The sequence below is a fragment of the Perognathus longimembris genome, chromosome 1 (genome assembly GCF_023159225.1).
Source record: "Perognathus longimembris pacificus isolate PPM17 chromosome 1, ASM2315922v1, whole genome shotgun sequence".
Taxonomy (NCBI): Eukaryota; Metazoa; Chordata; class Mammalia; order Rodentia; family Heteromyidae; genus Perognathus; species Perognathus longimembris.
In genome coordinates, this window is record NC_063161.1 from 69528130 (window position 1) to 69550094 (window position 21965).

The window sequence follows — 21965 nt, forward strand, 5'->3', positions numbered from 1 at the left end:
TATTTGCAGATGACATGATCTTATATCTGAAGGACCCAAAAAACTCAGTCCCCAAACTCCTACACCTAATAAACCATTTTGGCAAAGTAGCAGGATACAAAATCAATCCACAAAAGTCAGCAGCTTCTCTGTACACCAGCAATGTACAGCAGAAAAGGAAATTTATGGTAACAATTCCATTTACAGTAGCCAAAATAAATAAATAAATAAAGTACCTAGGGATCAACCTAACCAAGGACGTGACGGACATATTTAATGAGAACTATTAAAATCTAATAAGGGAAATCAAAGAAGACACAGGAGATGGAAAGACCTCCCATGCTCATGGGTAGGCAGAATCAATATAGTGAAAATGGCCATATTGTCCAAATTGTTATACAAATTCAATGCAATCCCTATCAAAATCCCAGTTACATTCTTCGCTGAAATAGAGAAAGCAATCCATAAATTCATATGGAACAGCAAAAGACCTAGAATAGCCAAAGCAATTCTAGGCAAAAAAAGCAGTGCAGGAGGTATCACAATACCAGACTTCAAGCTCTACTACAAGGCCATCATAACAAAAACAGCCTGGTATTGGTATAAAAACAGACCGGAAGACCAATGGATTAGAATTGAGGATCCAGAAATAAAACCGCACTCTTACAGTCAGGTGATATTCCACAAAGAAGCTAAAGATATACAGTGGAATAAACATAGCCTCTTCAACTAACTATTGGTGCTGGGAGAACTGGGCAGCCATATGCAGAAAATTCAAAGTAGACCCAAGCCTATCACCATGCACCAAGATCAACTCAAAATGGATCAAGGACCTCAATATCAGACCTGAATCCTTGAAACTACTGAAGGACAGAGTAGGAAAGACGCTAGAACTTCTAGGCACAGGAAGGAACTTCCTGAATATAGTCCCAGGGGCACAACAAATAGGGGAGAGACTCGACAAATGGGACTACTACAAATTAAAAAGTTTCTGCACAGCTAAGGACATAGCCACCAAAACAGAAAGACAGCCAACCATATGGGAAAGGATCTTTACCAACACAGCAACAGACAAAGGCCTAATATCTGTCATCTACAGAGAACTCAAAAAACTAAGCCCCTCCAAGCCCAATAAACCAATTAGGAAATGGGCAAAGGAGCTAAAGAGAGACTTCACAAGAGAAGAAATAAAAATGGCAAAGAAACATATGAGGAAATGTTCAACATCCCTGGTAGTAAAGGAAATGCAAATAAAAACAACCCTGAGATACCACCTCACTCCAGTTAGAATGGCCTATACCCTGAACTCAGGCAACAACAAATGCTGGAGGGGGTGTGGGGAAAGAGGAACCCTTCTCCATTGTTGGTGGGAGTGCAAATTAGTACAACCACTTTGGAGAACAGTATGGAGGTTTCTCAAAAAGCTCAATATAGACCTACCCTATGACACAGCCATACCACTCCTAGGCATCTATCCTGAACAGCAGGTCCCAAGATATCAAAAAGACATTTGCACTTCCATGTTTATTGCTGCACAATTCACAATAGCCAAAATATGGAATCAACCCAGATGCCCCTCCACAGATGAATGGATCCAAAACATATGGTTCCTATACAAGATGGAATACTACATAGCGATTAGGAATGGTGAAATATTGTTATTCGCAGGGAAATGGTCAGAACTTGAACAAATAATGTTGAGCGAGACAAGCCTAGAACACAGAAAACAAAGGGGCATGATCTCCCTGATATATGACTGTTAAGAAATGGAGACGGAGAGACAGTAGTGACCAGGTCTGTGAAACCAAAAACTGCTTGTCAAATGGTAATTTCCCACAGGATTGGGGCAGCGACCCAACAGTATGTAAGTAAAACCAAACAACTACTCAACATATAAAGGTCAAAAATTGACCTCTCAGTGGAATACAATAGCTCAAAAGCTATGTATGTACGTTCATATAAGACTACTTTCGACATATAGTCTAATATCGATATTACACTTAAAGACCTAGGCGAATTTTCTTGGGCTTGGCCACGTGGCTACTGTATATGTTCTTGATACATTGTGTATTGTATATATGTCTACCTGACCTAGAGAAGGGAAAGAAAAACAGGGCGTAAGATATCACAAGAAATGTACACACTGCCCTACTATGTAACTGTACCCTTTTTGCATAACACCTTGTCAAAAAATTTTGTGTTCAATTAATAAATAAATTAAATTATAAAAAAAGAAAAATACTTTGTACAAATAATATATGCAAATAAAAATAATCTGAAAATTAAAAAAAAAAAGAGTCGACAACCACAAATGGCCAAGGAAGGTCTTTGTCCCCAGTGCCAGGAACTCACCCATGAGCATGTCCTGAGGCCCTGTCAGTGGTGGAGAAGAGATGTGGGGTGTGCTGTTCTCTCCCTTGTCAGTGTTTGCCACGTGGCTCTGTAGATGGGCAGCCTCCTGGAGGCGCCGGCTGCCATGCAGAACAAGCGGAGCAGGTGTGGTGGAGAGAAGACTAGGTCCTGAGGCGACCACAACCCCTCTGGGCTGGGCGCTGCATTACCCCATTTGTCTCTCCAGGAAGCACAGCAAAGCCTACACGGTAGCATGCATTAGTTTCATTTTCTTTGGCATGCCGGATTGAAAGTAGGCGGCACACAGTCCTTTGTGGGCATCACAGCACCATGTCCTCGCTTGGGGTCTCCCTGCCCTCCTTCCATGGGGGGCGCAGGGTTCTTCCCTCCCCTGTGGCTCCAATGCACGCCAGAAGTGAACCCGGACGCATCCTGGTGGAGTCCCAACATGTCAACACCTGGGCCCAGCATCCTTGTCTCCATCAGGATGGCTGCTGGGGGGAGCGTGGGAGCACCCCAGCCCTGCCACTCGCATCAGTCCTCCTGTGGGTGGAGCGCTGGCGCAGGCTGTTAGCTGGCTGTCCTCATTCAGGAAGGGGGTGTCTGCCATGGCGCAGGCTCATCTGTTGGACGGTACCCCTCTTCCCAGCGAGCGTCTGGTGTTGGGAAGTGGTGAGCACATGAGGAACTGGGCCTTTGTGGCCCTGGGTCACCCAGCAAGCCCCACAGGGCCCTGGTGTTCTGGAGGGGCCGGAGGGAGTCGGGCTCCTGGCCCAGACACAGCGGCCTGCACCCTGTGCTCTCTGCAGCAGGGACAGCAGGAACTACATGAGACACCTCACCTGCCTTCACAGTGCTCAACCCCACATGGCAGCCCATGGGCCCACTTTTTGTAGTACTGGGGTTTGACCTCCAGCAGGTGTTCTACCCCTTGATCAGGCAGGGGAGAGCTATTTTGCCTGGGGCCAGCTTGAGGCCAGCCTGGACCAAGATTCTTCTACCTATGCCTACAGATAGCCAGGGTTCATAGGTGCCTGCCACCACACCCCCCTAATTGATTGAAAGGGGGTCTTGAGAACGTCTTTCCTGGGTTGGTGTGGAACCATGATCCTCCCCATCTCTGCCTCCCAAGTGCTAGGATTATAGATCTGAGCCTCCACACCTGCCAGCTTTTTCAATGTCTTTTTTAGTATAATTTTATTGTTATGTTATTTGTTATTTTAAAGAAACACAGAGAAAGCAAACCACCTTTAAAGAAAAATTTGAACTGGGAGCCAGTTGCTTACACTTATCATTCTAGCTTCTCAGGAGGCTGAGTTCTGAGGATGTTAGTTTAAAGCCAGCCCAGACAGACAAATCTTTAAGACTCTTATCTCCAATTAACTAAAGGCCAGAAGCAGAGCTGTGGCTCAAGCTGTAGAGTACAAGCTATGAGCAAAAATGGCAAGGGATAGCAAGAGGACATGAGTTCAAACCCAGTATACAGACACACACAGATACACACGTGTGTATGTGTGCATGCAGATGGAAAATGTAAATGGCAGCACAAGCCTAGCAATTGATGTGTCTTGCTCCTAGGTGAGGCAAACAGGTTCACCCCTCCTGCCCACAATTTCTTCATCCATATGAGAACAGGACCAGCTCTTAAGTTCCAGTGTCTAGGACACACGATTCAGAACAGAAGTCACAATAGGACCAGCACGGGGTAGAAGTGACAGCTTTCATTGCCATCTAACATTCCCCTCATGTCAGATGTGACATTATGGCCTCCTGACACCAGCAGCCAGATACCATTACAATACCACAAATACATTTGTAATTTATTTTATTTTTTAAATGTAGTTTACCTATTGTGGGGCTTGACCGCAGGGGCCGCACATTGTCCCTGAGCTGTTTTCCTAAAGGCTAGCACTGTGCCACTTTGAGCCACAGAGCCCTTTCCAGTTTTTTGAATGGTTAATTGGACATAAGAGTCTCTTAGACTTTTTGCCTGGGCTGGATTTGAACCTCGATCCTCAGATCTCAGCCTCCTGAGTAGCTAGGATTACAGAAGCAAGCCACTAGCACCTCACTCATGTATAATTTTTTGAGAGGTTGTGTTAGAGGCTCAGGCTGGCCTCTAACTCATGATCCTCGTGCCTCGGCCTCCTGATACTGGGGTTACAAGTGTGTACCCAATTTACCGTTAGTATTATAATAACAGTATTTCAATTTGGCTTCCTTTGTAGTCTGGTGTGTTTGATTTATTTAAAAATACTACCAATGGGCTAAGTGCTGGCGACTCACCCCTGTAATCCTAGCTACTCAGAGGCTGATATCTGAGGAGCACAGTTCAAAGTGAGCCTGGCCAGGAAAGTGTCTGTGGGACTCTCAACTAGAAAAGAAGTAGTTCAAGCCCCAGGACCTGCACAAAAATAATAATAATAAAAAAAAAATCTAAAGGTTGCAGGAATGGGGTAAAGAGGGAAAATGGAAGATAACAAAGGAAAAAGTGGCACTGTTCCAAAAGAAATGTACTCATGGGGGCTGGGAATATGGCCTAGTGGCAAGAGTGCTTGCCTCCTATACAGGAAGGCTTGGATTTGATTCCTCAGCCCCACATACATAGAAAATGGCCAGAAGTGGCGCTGTGGCTCAAGTGGTAGAGTGCTAGCCTTGAGCAAAAAGAAGCCAGGGACAGTGCTCAGGCCCTGAATCCATGGCAATCACTGACACCTGGCTAACCTTTTTGTTTTATTTTGTTTTGTTTTTGACAAGTTCTCACTGTGTACCCATGTTGATTCTCAAGATTCTCCAGCCGCTGCTTCCCTGGTGCTGGGATTTCAGGTGTGTACCACCGCTTCACAAAGGGCAGTCTTCTCCAAGTCACCTTGAGCAACTTGGTCTAGGGCTTCTCCTAGGGCTTTCCATCCTCCCAGGCCCTCTTTGGGAAGCTACAGTCACTCCATAGAAACTTCCTTTTGTCCTTTGTTGTTCCTTGATGGCTCCAGTAGGGTATCTTTTTGCTGTCTAGTTCCTGTGGTTACACGGATGGAAGTCTCTGGGAAGATGAGACCAAAATCCACAGGAAAAGAAAATGTAAGGATCAACCAAGTCATATTGAGCTACGCTGGGATGTCATTAGTGCAGAGTCTCTGCCCATGTCTTGTGGTTCTTTTGCCTGGCCCTTCCACCCTCCCTCCCTCCCTCCCTTCCACCCTCCCTCCCTCCCTCCCTCCTTCCTTCCCTCCCTCCCTCCCTTCTTCTCTCCCTCCCTCCCTCCTCCCTGCTCCTCCACCTCCTCCTGCTCCTTCTCCCCCTTCTGTCCCTCTCTCCCTCTCCCCTCTCCTTCCCCCTCTCTCTGTTTCTCTTTGTTTCTTTCTCTCTTTGTGATTCTGGGCTTTGGACTCAGGGACCCTGTTTTCTAGCTTAGTGCTCTACCACTTGAGCCCACTCCTTTTCCTTTTCATTTTATTTTTCAGACAGACTATTACACTTGTTCCCTGGCTAGCCTTGAGCCCAGATCCTGCCATCTCCATATCCCCACTCATTGGGATTACATGTCTTCACTACTAAATCCGGGTCCCTGGGTTGCTTGTCAGTTGTGGGTGAAGTCAAGACAAGACACTCTCCTTTGTGGATACCATAGTGTGCTTATGTATATGTGTTTAATTGTCCTGCTATGGACCACGTGTTTCTGTCATGGTATTACCTGGGGCAGACACCTTGCCTCCTTCCCAAGGAGTCATGTCTTTCGTACTGGTCTCCTCCCCAGCTCCCACCAGCCCCCACTGTATTCATGGCCCCTGGCAAGACCCGTGGACTCACCCCACTCCGACTTTCCAAGACTGTAGCTCTTCTCAGGCATTTTCATAACCAGGACCCAGGTGCTTTTTTTTCTTTTGAAACAATGAACCAAAATCACAAAAAACTAAACTGGGCTGTAGAGTTGGGAAGCTTCAGGCATGGCTGGGTCTGAGGCTAGCGTGGCTCTATGTGCCTTCCTTCCCCAGTGGATAGGGCAGGGGAAGGGAGCAGATCTGGTTTTCCATCCTCCCTGCCTGGGTCTCCCTGTAGCTTGGCTCCCTCCTGTCCCCTGGGAGAGGGCTGCCAGCACCCCTCATGGATGCCATCTTCCTGGAGGAGCTTTCTGCTTGTCCGCAGCACCCCCCACTCCCTGCCTCCCATCTCCCCACACCTCCCTGAGCGCACACTGGGAGAGTCTGGGTGTCCAGCCAGGCCAGGGGGCAGTGCCTTGTATACCTGCCTGATGGTCTGAGCCAGCAGACCCTTAGAAAGGAAAAGAAGCCCTCGGGGCCCTGGAGGTTTCTCTGTCCTGCTGTCCAGGGACACGCTGAGGGTTCAGGACACTCACCTTCCTCTCCTTGGCCTTGGGAACCCAGTCACCTCCGCTGGGGTGCAGGCCAAGGACAGAAATAGACCAGCAGGGTCATAAGCTCTCCTCTAAAGCTAGAGGCAGAGCTGTGCCCAAGTCGGTTCACCTACAGGCTTTGGTGTGGAGATGCTTGGCAGCCGTTTGGTTGATTTCTTAGGGCCTTCCCCGTGCTTTGAGTGGACATCGTACTTGGGGTCACACCCACGGCTCCCCAGCTCCCATAGCTTGCAAAGGCAGCATGTGACATGTGACTGTATTGTGCTGACCTCTGTCCTGAATCCCTGATGCTGGCTCTCAGGGTCTCCCCAGGCCAGCAAGGCCCTGCTCCCCGCTGGTCTCTCCCATCTGTGACATGGTGCTGGGCTGAGCCCTAGTCCTCTGCCCAGGTTTAGAGATGAGCCTCGGGGGCATTCCTCATACCAACCACCCTCACCTCCCTCTCCATCCATCAAGGTTCCAATGACTTTCCTTCAGATTTAGGTGAAATGGATATGACAGAATAAACCAACCAAAAGATCCAGTGGCATGTATTGTATAATTGGGGTTGTGCGAATGACACTTGTGCCTAGTGTCCCAATGTCTAGCTCTATCTGTCCATCATCTATCTGTCAGTCTGACTCATCTACGTGAGACAGTCTCCCACAGAGCCGAGACTGGTCTTGAACTCGCCGTCCTCCTGCCTCAGCCTTACAGATCCGCAACTCCACCCACAGCCAGTGTGGCAACATTCTTATCGGACCCCCCTCTCCCAAGGAAACCTAGTGTCCCATTATATGGTTTCTCCGCAGCCCCTAGGAAGCCCCACGTTGCCTTCTGTTTGTGGATGTGCCTGTCCTGACTGTCTCCTATGAGCGGGGCCTCCGACACGCAGCCTTCCTCCTCTGTCGTGTTTTCCACCTGGCATGTTTTCCAGAGTCACAGGGGTCAAAGCATGTCTGGAAGCTTCTTCCCGAGTGGCTAACAAGAGTCATGGGGAGGAGGCCCCAGGGGGTCTGAGTACTTGCCAGCTGAAAAGCACATGGGCCACTCCCACACTGGCTGCTCAGAACTCTACTGGGAACTGCTGTGCAGAGTGTGTTTGTGTGTGTGTGTGTGTGTGTGTGAGAGAGAGAGAGAGAGAGAGAGAGGGAGAGGGAGAGAGACAGAGAGAGAGACAGAGACAGAGAGAGAGAGAGAGAGAGAGAGAAATGCCTCTTTTCAGTCCTCCTAGCTCTTTGTGTAGGTCTGGCCATCATTCCATGTTCAGCTTCTTGAGGACGCACCACGCTGTCTCCCAATCATTTCACACTCACCAGGGCTCCCGATTGTCCACTCCGTGGCCAGCACTTCCTCCTCTCTTTTTCTGGTTCTTTGGTTTATATTTCCTAGTGAGGAATGGTATCGGGCACTCCCTGTGCTCCTTGGCATCTGTGTTCCATCTTTGCGAAATGTCTCCTAAGTCCTTAGCCACTTATTTTCCTGTGAATTTGGAGACAGGGTCTCACTGCGTGGTCCAGGGGGGGCCTGTTTCAGCTTCCTCCCCAAGTGCTGGCATTACAGGTGGGAGCCACCACACCTGCCTCCTTTGGCCAATTTTCACTTGGGTTGTTTGCTTTTCTGTGGTTGGGTGGCAAGTCTCCTTTATATATGTTGGGCACTGGCTCCTTACTACATATATGACTTGTCAATATTTTTCCCTATTATTTTGCTTTTCCATTTTTAGATAATATCTTTTGATGCCTGATGCTTAATTCTGATATAGTCCTATTTATTCTTTAGTTTTCCACTTGTGCTCTTGGTAAATTCAAGGTCTTAAAGATTTGCCTGTTTTGCCTTGTTTCTGTTGTTACTGGGGTTTTTTGTTTGCTCACCTGAGACAGGACTTCATTTTGTAGCCAGGGCTGGCCTTGAATTGACAATCCTCCTGCCTTCTCCCTCCTGAGAGGTGAGATCACATGTATCCACTCCCGTGCCTAGGTTTTCTTCTATGTGTCACCTGGTTTCTGATTCTGTATTCACGTGTTGACCAATAATGGGCTATCTTTTATTTTCCCTGAAGTGTTGTGGATTGAACTCCGTGGCATGCTAGGTAGGCAGGCAATATACCATCCGAACCCTTCTGCCACACTGGTCATTTTCCTTTTGTTTTATTGCAGGTGTGGTCTCATGCTTTTGCTTGGAGCCAGTCTGGGATCTCAGTCTCTTATTTACACCTCCCGCATAGCGGGGCACAAGGCTCCTGGATGTCTATGAAGGAGTCTTAAGAGGACACAGATGAAGAGTCATGTAGAGAGAGCAAAGTTTGGAGGAGTCCAGGCAGGCAGGAGGCGCCTCGCTCCTGGACCTGGGGTGCAGAACCCTCTCGCACTTGAATGTACCATTGCTCACACCCAGGGAGCTGTCTGCACCCGGCAGCTCCAAGATTACTCAGCAGGCTTCATTGCCCAGTGCCTGTCTATTATTCACTCAGTTTCCAGTCCCTTTTTCTTCATAGATGATGGGTGGGGCTGGGAGCCCCAGGCTGACAGCTGCTGATTTTCCTGGTGAGCTCACTAGGAGCAACAGGGTTAGAACAAAAGATGCCCTGTCACCTGGGGAAGCCCAGAGGACCTGGGAGCTCTGAGGTAGGCTGGGCGTGGTGGTGGCAAGCCCAGCATCCCAGCTACTTGGGAGGCAGAGGTGGAAGGATCCTGGTATAAGCCTGGCCCATTCAGAAAATTAACTGAGGGCAAAAAGAAGGAGAAAAGAAAAGAGTTAGGAGGGAGGCGAGTTATGTGGCCTAGTGGTAGAGTGCTTGCCTAGCATGCATGAAGCCTTGGGTTTGAATCCTCAGCACCACAGAAACAGAATAATCCAGAAGTGGCTAGCCTTGAGCAAAAGGACAAAGCCAGAGACAATGCTCAGGCCCTGAGTCCAAGTCCCAGGACATGCAAAAGAAAAAAGAAAGAAAGAAAGAACAAACTAGGAGGGAAACCCTGAGTTCCATGCCGGGTGCTAACAAAAAGAAAAAAGAAAAGCAAAGGAAAAACGATGTCTGGGTCAGAAACATGGGCTTAAATAGCAAGTAAGGAAGTACAAGGCTGGCTTGCCATCCCGTGACTCAGGAAATGATCCGGGCATAGGGTGGCAGAGCAAATGTGCATTTTCTGTGTGCCACACCTCAATGCTTCCCTGGGGCTGTAGATCTTGCCAGTCAAGAGCTTGGACTCCGGGGGTTTGAGCCACCCCTCTGCCCCATGCCTGCTCTTTTGCTGCCTCACTTTTCTATCCAGGAAATGAGTACCACAGAGCCACCTTCCTTAGTAGCTATTAAATGTGTTCATCTAGGTGAAGTACTGAGAATTCCAGAAGCATCAGGTGGGGTGAATGGAAGCCAGGCCACCACAGGCAGGGCTCCCTGTGGTGGAGGGAGCAGCAGGGGTAGGGGCAGAAGGCCAGTCTACCCCACAGCAGTGAGGAGCCCCCCTCCCCACTCCCCACCCCGCCTTGCCTGTGTATCCCTCCCTCCCTCTTCCCTCTTCCTTTCTTTCCCAGCTCTGTGCTGGCTTTTTCTTTTCCTTCAAGGAACTAGCAAAGACAAAAATAACTAGATGCTTCCTCTGCCCTTAGGCTTCTGTCTCCTTCCAGGAGTTTCCTTTGTTTTTCTCTGGACCTCCAGCAAGCAAACCCTGAGCTAAGACAGCCCCAGGAGAAATGAGGAGTTGGTGAGACAGAGGCTGAGGGGTGAGGCCTGCTCCCTGCTAAAACCATGGGCCAGATCGGGATAGAACCCAGTTCTCTGTCTAGACAAGCCAATGTAGGCCCCGTGTGGTGGCTCATACCTGTTATCCCAACTGTGGAGGTACGGTATTTACAAAAAAGTTGAGCATGGTAGTACATGCCTGTAATATGGGCTGGATATGCCCCCCCACCCCCCAGATGGCCAAGCAGGCAGCGGCCTGAGTCGAGGACTGGGCATAGGGCTGGGCCCTAGGGGTACTCAGCAGGCTCTGTGGCAGGTCCCCTCCACTGGCTGCCAGTGCTGCCCGCACCAGGTCCCCAGAAGCCCCTTGGGTTCATAGAAAAGGGCAGCTCCAGAGGCTTCATTTCCCCATCTTCCTTCTGCACGTGTCGTATTTGTCTTGGGGTCTGGTTTCTTTCACTTGCCATCATGATCTCTGGCTCCATCTGGTTTCTGCTTGGTTTTTCTTCTGTAAATCACATCCTTTCACATTATTGCATGCGTCTCCATGGCTAATGTCCAAAGTTTTCATGGCCAGCACCACAAAAGGCTTCTGGAATCTGAAATGATTTTGAATGAAAAAGAGGCCAAAAATGCCAGTGGATACCAGGGGGCTCCCCTCAGATCCCCACTGAGCGGCTGGGAGGGTCCTTTCTGGAACCTTCCCAGAGGTTCATTCCCAGCTGTCTTTGGCCACCAGGGAGGAGGGGAGGGAGGAGGGGAGGGGTCAGCGCCCTCCCAGCGGGGATATGGGGTGAAGCCCTGGCCAGATCACTTTGTGCTCTTGAAAGACCAAACATGGACACAGAGCCTGGGCTGAGAAATAGCCCCTTGCCCCAGAGAGCCTTGGAATTCTGCAAGGTCCTCTCAGGGAGGGGCACGGGACACAGCTGCTGGAACCTTCCTTCCTGACTTTGATGGGGAAGATGAGGGCCTGCCACCCGCTGCTCTGCACACGAGGCTCCTGCATGTCCAGCCCAGGGCCTGAGTGAAGATTTCCCCAGTGCCAATCCCACCTCAGGAGTCTCTCTTCACAGCCACCTGGAGATGTCCACCCAACTGGGATCCGTGGGCGCCCAGGGCATCTGGGGCAGCCTTGCAGGTCTCCTTTCTCTCTCTTGTTTGCTTGTGGCTTACAGGGCAGCTAGACTTCTATCTCATGTATGCAAGTCACATCTTCCTTTATTATTACCTTGGGAATATATTTTTTTAAACTTTCTAGCCTTTTATTTCCCTTCCCCTCTCCCTTACCTCAGCATGACAGCACTGGTGTTTGTCAAAAAGTGTCTGCCTGTCTCTGTTCCTCTCTGTTTCTTTAGGACAGGGTCTCATCCTGGGGTCCAGGCTAGCCACATACTCACAATCTTCCTCCCTTTGCCTCCCCAGTGTTGGGTTCGCAGGTGTACACTACCTTGACCAGCCTTCGTTTGGTTTTCTCACAGGAGGGGCATCTATCAAGCTCAGCTGCATCCGGCACATCCATGTCCTCAAGTGGCTTCAGTGATCCCAGGGTTCACTCTGGCTGGCCGGCTGGCTGTGGCTCATCTCTTCACCTCTGTTGAGTTCTCACAGTGCATTTGTGTCTCCTTTCAGAAACTGGCCTCTGCCTATCTCAGGCTTTCAGAGTCTCAGTTAGATGCCACAGCTGCTGTGGCCAGTGTTTATGGCACAGATGTGGACTGGGCTCCACAGCTGGATAGGAAGGACGAGTAGCAGCAGAAATGGTGAAGAGGCGATTGTCCTGTAGAAGCACAGGGAGGCTGGGAGTCATTGGTGGGTGAGGAGGGGAGGAGAGAGGAGGGATGGGGCTGCCTGAGCTCCATGAGGGCCTGGAGAAGGCAGAGGTGTGGGGGTGAGGGCCTCCAGATAAGAGCCCTGGTTCCTGGCATCACTGGGAGCCATTGCTGGTCCTGAGCTATGGCTTCCTTATCTCAGATGCTGACACTGTGTTCCCTCTCCTCCCTCCCTCCCTGCCTGCCACTCCTCCCTCCTTCACACTGTGTCCTGTCTTCTGCTCTTCCTCAGTTTCCTCCTATGGGAATCTCCATGAGTGACACAGCTCCCCTGTGCAATGGGGCAGGGAGGGACTGCTCAGGGAACAGCGGGAAGCGAGGAAGTCAGGAATGTTCAGCACTGACACATTTATATCCCTGTGTGCATCTAGGGGGTGCACTGACACATTTACATCCGTTTGTGCATGTAGGGGGTTGCTGGACACTAGACACAAGTATGTATGTAGGGGGGTGCTGGACACCAGACAAGGGACCTCACGTGCACTCAACCACCGAGCTACATGCCCATCCCTTTTTGGTTCTCATTTCCAGACAGGATCTGGTTAAATTACCCAGGCTGCAATCGGGCCAGCCTCCTGCCTCAGCTCCCTGGGTAGCTGGGATTATAGGCACACATCCTAGACTGGCTCATGCCTGTCATCCTGGCTACTCAGGAGGTTGCGATGTGAGGAGGTTGAGATGTGAGGATTGTGGTTCTGAAACAAGCCTGGGCAGGAAAGTCTTTGAGACTCTTATTTCCAATGAACCAGCAAAAAAGCTAGAAGTAGAGCTAGGGCTGAAGTGGTAAAGTGCTCACCTTAAGCAGAAAAACTCAAGGAACTACAGAGCTCCTGAGTTTGATTTCCAGGGCAGGCAAACAAGCACACACACACACACACACACACACACACACACACACACACACACACACGCTGACACTCTGGGGGCATGGTCCAAATGGTAGACCTTCCCACCAACACAATGACCACAGTGGCTCATGGCTGACATCTGCCACTCAGGAGGCTGAGGTAGGAGGATCATGGTTTGAGACCCATCCCGGGGAAAAGTGCAAGTTTTGATCTGACAAAAGAGTGAAAGCCAGAAAGTCTGGGCTTGGTCCAAGTGACAGAGTCTGTGCCTAGCAAGTGTGAACCCCAAAAGCTACACCCCTTGATGGGAGTGGGCATGGCTTTGGTGGCTCTGGGAGGTGAGCTGGAGCAGTCCCTGGTGTCCACTTGCTGCCACCCCCACCAACATCCTGTCTCCTTTGACTCCATCTCCTGGTTTGAGGCCAGATTCCTTCCACAAGAGCCTAAAATTAGCTCCTGGAGGAGTCACAGAATCTACCCCACTCCCGAGGGGGGGGGGGACTGTGCGGCAGTTGGATGCCCATGGATGGGGGGTGTGGCCACCGCCAGTCCATGTCAGCAGCCCGGGGTGCTGGGGGCTGACCTCGGGACCAAGTCCTTCCTGAGTCCCCCCACCCGACTCCCCAGGAGCCATCCCAGGGACTTGGAGTAGAAGCCCTTTTATAGTAACATGATAAACAAGTGTTGCTATGGCAGTGACTAGTGATGACCAAGTTAGGATGGTAAGGTCACCCAACTCCCCTGCCTGGGGGGATCCAGGGGGTGGGGTTGTAGGGGGCACCATCCTAAAGGAAGAAACATGAAAACTGCTTTTGTTTTCAAGCACACAATCAGAAGGTAAGAAATTCTTTCTCTTTTCTTTTTTTCTTTGAGATAGGGCCTTACTGTGCAATGTAAGCTGGCCTTGAATTTGTCGTCCTTTCGCTTCAGCCCCCAAGTGCTCCGATGACAAGCAAGCACCACTTTGTGGGGCCACACACAAGGCAGCAGATCTTTAAAAACTTTTCTTTTGTTTTGTTACACATTAATTTTTACTGCACCATTATGTCATAATTAAAGTTTGCATTTTTTATTAATTAAATTTTATTGACAAGGTGTTGTACAAAACAGGTACTGTTACATAAGAAGGCAGTGAGTACATTTCTTGTGATATCTGTTACACCCTCATTTTTCTTTCCCTTCCCTAGATCAGGTAGGCATATATACAATATCCAGTGTACCAAAATCATATACAGTAACCACGTAGGTACGCCAAAGGAAATTCACCTAGAACTTTAAATGTAATGACAACAATAGAATCCTCCTGTGTCCTTTTGGAGTTGTTTTAGCTTATCCTTGTCTTATATGATCATGTGTACATAGCTGTTGAGCTATTATGCTCCACTGATAGGTCTATTCTAGACCTTTTTATGTTTAGTAGTTGTTCGGTTTTAGATACATAATATGAAGTCGCTGATCCAAACATGTGGAAGTACCATTTGAAAAGACGTTTGTTGTTTTGCAGACCTGGTCTCTACTGTCCCCCCACACCCTAATAGTCATATATCAAGGAGGCCTTGCCCCTTTGTCCTCTGTGTTCTAGGCTTGTCTCTCTCAACATCGTTTGTTCAAGTTCTGACCATTTCCCTGCGAATACCAATATTTTATCATTTCTAATTGCTATGTAGTATTCCATTGGGTATAGGTACCACATTTTTTGGATCATTTCATCTGTAGCAGGGCATCTGGGTTGTTTCCATATTTTGTGTATTGGGAATTGTGCAGCGATAAACATGGAAGTGCAGATGTCTTTATCATATCCTGAGGCCTGCTGATCAGGATAGATGCCTAGGAGTAGTATGGCTCCGTCATAGGGTATTTCCATGCTGAGCTTTTTGGGGAACCTCCATACTGTTCTCCAAAGTGGTTGTACTAATTTGCACTCCCACCAACATTGAAGAAGGGTTCCTCTTTCCCGCATCTCCTCCAGTATTTGTTGTTAAGGCAGCACATCTTGACACACAAGTAATTGAGGATACTGGGCTGAGCGAGGCAAGCCAAGCCCAGAGGGTAACAGCCATGAGCCACCCCTGGGGGTCCCTCAGAGGTGGGGATCAGAGCTAGGCAAAGCAAGAAGGGGATGTTTACTGGGATGGAGTCAGTGAGGGATAAGAAAGCATTGCAGACAGGGATTCATGCCTGTGATCCCAGCTACTCAAGAGGCTGAGATCTGATGATTATGATTCGAAGCCAACTCAGGCAGGAACGTCTGAGACACTTAGTTACAATTAACCACCAGAAAACCAGAAGTGGAGCTGTGGCTCAAAGTGGTAGAGCACTAGCCTTGAGCAGAAGAGCTCAGCTTAGTGACAGTGCCTAGGCCCTGAGTCCAAGCCCCACGACTGACAAAAATAAAATCACTGGAGATGAATGTGGTGGTGGTTGCACTCTGAACATGAGTTGTGTGCTGGACTGTCCCTTAACAGCATGGTTAAGATGTGAAGTGGGAGGCAAGGAGGAGGGAGTGAAGACAGGACATGTCAGCTTCCCTCCTGTCTTGTGTGACCTTGGACAGGTCCACCCTACCCACCCACCCACACATGCCAACTCGAGAAGAGCGTGACAGTCAAGCCTACCTCGGTGATCCAGTCTCAGGAATGTGGGAGATTGTTAGAGGGGCTCTAAAGAACCAGTGGACTGGTCTCCCCCAACCCCCGCCGTGGGCAGCTGGGAGGCCTGAGGTGACAGGAGTACAGGTGAGGCAAATGTGGGGAGGGAGGTGGGAAGGGGACAGGATTGGGATTTCAAGGTGCACTGGCTTCTATTTGAGGCCTCAAATCACACCCAAAGGTTTTCCTTCCCCTCCTGCATCTCTGACCTCTTTGGGTCAACAGTTTTCAGGAAGGGAATCACCCCACCTAACCGTATCACAGGAGCCAGAAATCGTCAGGCTGAAGTGGGCCTCAAAAGAGCTGCAGCTGTGGAGGCTGAAGGCTGAGGGCTCCACCTGAACCTGAGTATGGCCTGGGAGGAGGAGGTGCTGGGGAGGGGCTTGCCGCCCTCCTGGACCCCAGCCCCCATGCTCCACATGATCCCAATGAGGGTCAGAGGAGGCCAGCTCCACCAGGAGCCACCTGTGGCCCAGAGGGTATTTAAAGTTGCCCCAGGAGCCAGAGGCAACTGCTCTGAGCCAGGTGAGTAAGAGGAGGCTGGTGCTTGTAGCTAGATCCTGCATGGATGGGTGGTGGGGCCTCTGGGGGGCCCTTGATCCCCTCTGGCTCTGTGGCAAGGGAGGGGGTACATTTCTCTTGTGCTGGTGGCTAGCCAAGCAGCTGAGGCCTTGTCCGGGAATAATGCCAGAGGCAGGTGGCCTGACTCAAGCAGGCCTTCTCTGTGCCTGGCAGCTATGTCTGTACTGAATGGGGCCTTGGGGTTCAGGGGGCTTGCCTAGCCTGTGCAAGGCCCTGGGCTCCATCCCCAATACTGAAGATTCAAAAACAAAATAGAATCATGGGGCAGGGGAAGGCAATTATCTGGTTGGGTGCTGAGGCCGTGTCAGCCATTGAGAGGATGAAAATATGAGATTTACCCAGGTAAAAAGTTAGCAAGACCCCCATCTCAACTAACAAGCCAGGGGTGGTGGTGATGCCTGATATCTCAGCCCCCAGCAAGCTGTCAATAGGATCACAGTCTACGCTGGCCCCAGCCCAAAGCAAAACTATCTGGAAACAAACCTAAAGTGCAAAGGGTTGGAGGATTGGCATCAGGGGTTGAGCACCTGCCTAGCAAGCTTTAACACTGGAATTTAAGCAACTTCAGAAACGTGAAAACAAGAAAAGAAACCAGAAGGGTCCGCCTGACTTCTGGCAGAGTGGATGAGGATGGGTGGTTGCTTAGCTCCTGGTGTACACAGGGCAGTGGCCTCCTGAGCCGCTGGCCGTGGCTTGTGTGCTCAGTGGGCTGCCCTGAGTACTGTGCACTGGAGTCTGCCTGAGAGACCTGGTCACAGGGAGGAGGGCCCGCCTGGCCTTGAACCTGGCTCTGGAGCCCACCCCGCAGGCGGCACCCATGCTGGTGAATCCTCTCAGGAACCAAAAAGCCAGATGGAGGCTCAGCCTCTGTGGGAGATGCTGCTGGGCCTGGGCTGCTGCTCTCCCATTGTCCCCAGCTTGTGGACACAGGGGTCCAAGTAAGTGGGACCCCTTGGCTCGCCTTCCTGCTGAGTAGGGGTTGCCTCAATGTGTGGCTTTCAGCTGCAAACCAGCCCTCCTTGGAGGATGCACAGCTGACCATAGGAGCCCAGGGAGGCAGGAAGGGGAGGACCCTTGTGCTGGCCGCCACACATGCCCCTAGTGAGCACTCCCGCGTGTATGTGCATGTGCGTGTATGTGCATGTGTGTGTGTGTGTGTGCGTGCATGGCATGGTTGTGGGCACAGAGGCCCCTGCCCACTCACCTGCTTAAGCACCTGGCCTTGAGTTGGAGACTTGAACTTTCACGCTGCCTGGCTTTTTTGCTGGTTAATTGGAGATGGACTCTTAGGCTTTTCTGCCTCCTCTAGCTTTGCACCATGATTCTCTAGCAGCTCTCATCCTCCTTAATACCCCGGTTTATAAGCTCAAGCCACCCTGTCAGCTTTGCGGCCTTGGCCTAGGAGTGTGTGTTTGTGTACATGAGTATGTATGCATATGTATGAGTGCAAGCTGGTCCTGGGGCTTGAAATCAGTGCTGAGCACTGTCCCTGAGATTTTTTACTCTTAACACCTGAGCCACGGCTGCACTCACAGTTTTGTTCCCCCCCCCCACACACACACACACTGATTTCCAACCGTAGTCCTCAGACTTCAGCCTCCGGAGCAGCCAAGGTTTATGGCAGGACCCCCATCACCCCCGCTGGGTGCTAGATCTTAAAGGTGAGCTTGGGGCTGGCATGGGATGGTGGAAGCTGACGCTCAAGAGTTTTCTGACACTACAGATGCGTCCAGACTTAAGATCGGCTTTACAATTACTGGTTTTTTTTAAATTAAAACAATACAGGCTGGAAACATGGCCTAGGGGCAAGAGTGCTTGCCTCCTATACATGAAGCTCTGGGTTCTATTCCCCGGCACCACATATATAGAAAACGGCCAGAAGTGGCGCGTGGCTCAAGTGGCAGAGTGCTAGCCTTGATCAAAAAGAAGCCAGTGACAGTGCTCAGGCCCTGAGTCCAAGGCCCAAGACTGGCAAGAACAAACAAAACAATACGTTATGTATTGGGTAGGAAATTCGTTCTCCTCTTTCCTGCCTTTCCCTCAACCCTCCCACCTCTCTCTCTTCCCCTCCACCTTCCCCTTTCTAAATACCTCCTTTTCTCTCTTTCTTCCTCCTCCCATCCCCCTCACCTTCTCTCTCTTTCTCCCTGCCTCCTTCCTTTCCTCCCTCCCTGTACTTGGGTTAGAATGGAGCTAGTGCTCTGAGGCAAGCACACCACCACTGAGCTACATCCCCAGTCCTAAGTTTGTATCTTTCCACTAAAGGCACTGGATTTGACACTGTTGTGACATGCTGTCCACTATGGATCAAAAGGGGAAGCAGCCCATTAGACTAGAGTTACATAAGGTATTTAGCTCATTTATAATGTAATCTATGTAGCACACAGTTTTGATCAAGTATAGGCTACTAGTTATGTCTCCCAAGCTGTCGAGGGTAAGCAAGGCTACATTAGCATGTATAAGTGTATTAAATGTTTTTGTTTTTCTGATACGGAGTTTGAACTCAGGGCTTTGGCTTGGTTGGTGTTCTAGAGCTTGAGGCATACCTCCAGCCCAGTTTTTTGTTGGCTTAGTTGGAGATGGAATCCTGTGGACTTTTCTGCCCAGGCCAGCCTCCAACTGACATCCAGATCTCTACCTTCTAAGTAGCTTGGATTATAAGCAAGAGCAACCCGTGCCTGGATTTAAATGTATTTTTCATTTCAATTATCAGCTCATGGTTTTTTATGGTTATGAACCCATCTTAAAGAGAATCATATTTACATGTTACCTCAAATGTAAAAGAAAGACTGGGCTTGTGGGGCACATCTATAATCACAATCACTCTGCAATTCAGAGGTAGGATTGAGAGTTTGAAGTCAGCCTGCAAAGGGAGCAAGATTCTGTCTCAAAAACAAAATGTTAAAAAGGCGCTGATGTATGATCAAGCAGGTGAGCACTTGGCTCATGAGCTGGACTCCCTACTTTCAATCTCCAGCACACACACCAAAAATAACAGTGGAGGAAGGGGGCCTGGGTGCCAGTGACTCACACCTGTAATCCTAGCTACTCAAGAGGCTGAGATCTAAGGACTGTAGTTCAAAGCCATTCAGGGCAGGAAAATCTGTGAGGCTCTTTTCTTCCTATTTAACCAGCAAAAAGCCAGAAACAGAGCTGTGGTTCAAGTGGTAGAGCATTAGCCTTGAGCTAAGAAGCTCAGGGACAGCACACAGCCTCAGGACTGGCCCACGGGCACTCACATGCCCACACATACACACACACAGGGGCATTTATGTTTTCTGTCCAGCTTGTGTTGGCCACCGATGGTCAGGTTCCAGCCTGGTTTCCTTTTAAAGGACGTCTTTACTCCTGCCTCTTAGGAGCGGCCCCTCCACATTCTTGCCACCGTGCTGCCATCGATTCCCCGAGAAGCTTTGACCTAGGAACCCAGGCCCTGGGCGCTGAGTATCTTTGTGATTGTCCACCAACACGCGTTTCCCTTCCTCCCATCAGCATGCCTGCCTTGGATGCTCCTGCAGAGAGGATGAGAAAATTCAAATACCGAGGCAAAGATGCATCCGTGAGTATGAGGGCCAGGCAGCGGAAAAGGGTGTGATGGCAAGGCGTCAAGATGGGATGCCAACTAGGTATGGTGGGCATGCCTGCAATCCCACCCCTGGGAAGGCTGAGGGAGGCTGACCTCCAATTCCAAGCCAGCCCAGGGGCATAGTAGGACCTTGTCTCAAAGCCAAACAAAGATTGTGGGGGCAGAGGACAAGCTCAGTCGCATGTACCAGGTCTCCAGCTCCATACTGAGAACTGAAAAAAAAAAAAAAAAGTGTCGGCTCAAATCAGGATTTCTATGTGGTCTTGAAACCACATTTTTAAAAATGTAATTATTACTCTTGTTTTGTGTGTGTGCCTGTGCTGGTACTGGTACTATCCTTTATCTAGGATGACATGTGTTTGGGGCACTAGAGCTGGCCCTAAAACACATTTTTGTTTTGTTTTGTTTTGTTTTTGTTGCCAGTCCTGGGGCTTGAACTCAGGGCCTGAGCACTGTCCCTGGCTTCTTTTTGCTCAAGGCTAGCACTCGGCGACTTGAGCCACAGCACCACTTCTGCCTTTTTATATATATGTGGTGCTGAGGACTGGAACCCATGGCTTCATGTATACGAGATGAGCATTTTACCTTAGGCCATGTTCCCATTCCCCTAAATTACATTTTTTTATCAATAAAATGGAACTAAAGCCAGATGCAGTGTTAAATGCCTATAATTCCAGCTACTCAAGGCACAGAGGCAGGAGGATCCTAGGCCAGGTAGGGCAAAAGTCTGAGACCCCTATCTACAAAAAAAGGGGCTGAAGGCATGGCACAAGGGGTAGAACACCTGCCTAGCCAGTATGAGGTCCTGAGTTCAAACCTAAAACTGTCAAAACAATAATAATGGATACTGATAAATACTGATAAATTCTAAATGGGCCTTGACCAGCTGCATAGACACTGAGCTGCAGTTCTTTCTTCTGCTTTTTTTTTTTTTTTTTCTCAAATTTTTATTGTCAAACTGATGTACAGAGAGGTTACAGTATCATACGTTGGGCATTGGATACATTTCTTGTACTGTTTGTTACCTTGTCCCTCATGCCCCCCTCCCTCCCCCCTTTCCCTCCCCCCCCCCAGTGTTCAGTTCACTTACACCAGACAGTTTTGCAAGTATTGCTTTTGTCGTTATTTCTCTTTTTTTACCCTGTGTCTCTCAAATTTGGTATTCCCTTTCAATTTCCTACTTCCAATACCAGTAAACACGGTTTCCAATATACTCAGATAAGATTACAGAGATAGTGTAGGTACAACCATAGGAAGGTGATACAAGAGCATCATCAATAATAGAAACTACACATACACCTAGGACGTTGAAAGTAGTTACAACTGTGATATATCAATTGTTTCCATAACATGGAGTTCATTTCACTTAGCATCATCTTATGTGTTCCTAAGGGTATAGCTATTGGGCCTTGTGAACCTCTGCTATGGCTTGCCTAAACCTGTACTAATTATTCCCAATAAGGGAGGCCATAGAGTCCATGTTTCTTTGGGTCTGGCTCACTTCACTTAGTATAACTTTTTCCAAGTCCTTCCATTTCCTTACAAATGGAACAATGTCATTCTTTCTGATAGAGGCATAAAATTCCATTGTGTATATGTACCACATTTTCCTGATCCATTCATCTATGGAGGGGCATCTGGGTTGGTTCCAGATTCTCGCTATGACAAATTGTGCTGCGATGAACATTGTTGTGCTGGTGGCATTACTGTGATTTTGTTTGTGGGCTTTTGGATAGATACCCAACAGTGGGGCTGCTGGGTCATAGGGGAGTTCTATATTGAGCCTTCTGAGGAATCTCCATACTGCTTGCCAGAGTGGCTGAACCAGTTTACATTCCCACCAACAATGAAGTAGGGTTCCCTTTTGGCCACATCCCCTCCAACAATTGTTATTATTAGTTTTCTTGATATATGACATTCTTGCTGGGGTGAGATGGAATCTCAATGTTGTTTTGATTTGCCTTTCCTTTATGGCCAGTGATGTAGAGCATTTTTTCATATGTCTATTGGCCATTCTCATTTCCTCATCAGAGAAGTTTCTTTGTAAGTCTTTAGCCCACTTGTTGAGGGGGCTATTGGTTCTTTGCGGTTTTGTTTTGGAA

At 49.1% G+C, this 21965-nt stretch overlaps 1 protein-coding gene across 1 annotated transcript in view; it reads left to right on the forward strand.

Annotated features, from left to right (window-relative positions):
- The first annotated feature begins 19770 nt into the window (after positions 1-19770).
- The window catches only part of LOC125350284 (importin subunit alpha-8-like), a 28881-nt gene continuing 26686 nt past the window's right edge, over positions 19771-21965 (forward strand). Inside the window, exon 1 of the mRNA XM_048344722.1 lies at positions 19771-19836. Coding sequence (XP_048200679.1) covers positions 19771-19836 — 66 coding nt within the window. The remainder of the gene's footprint in view (positions 19837-21965) is intronic.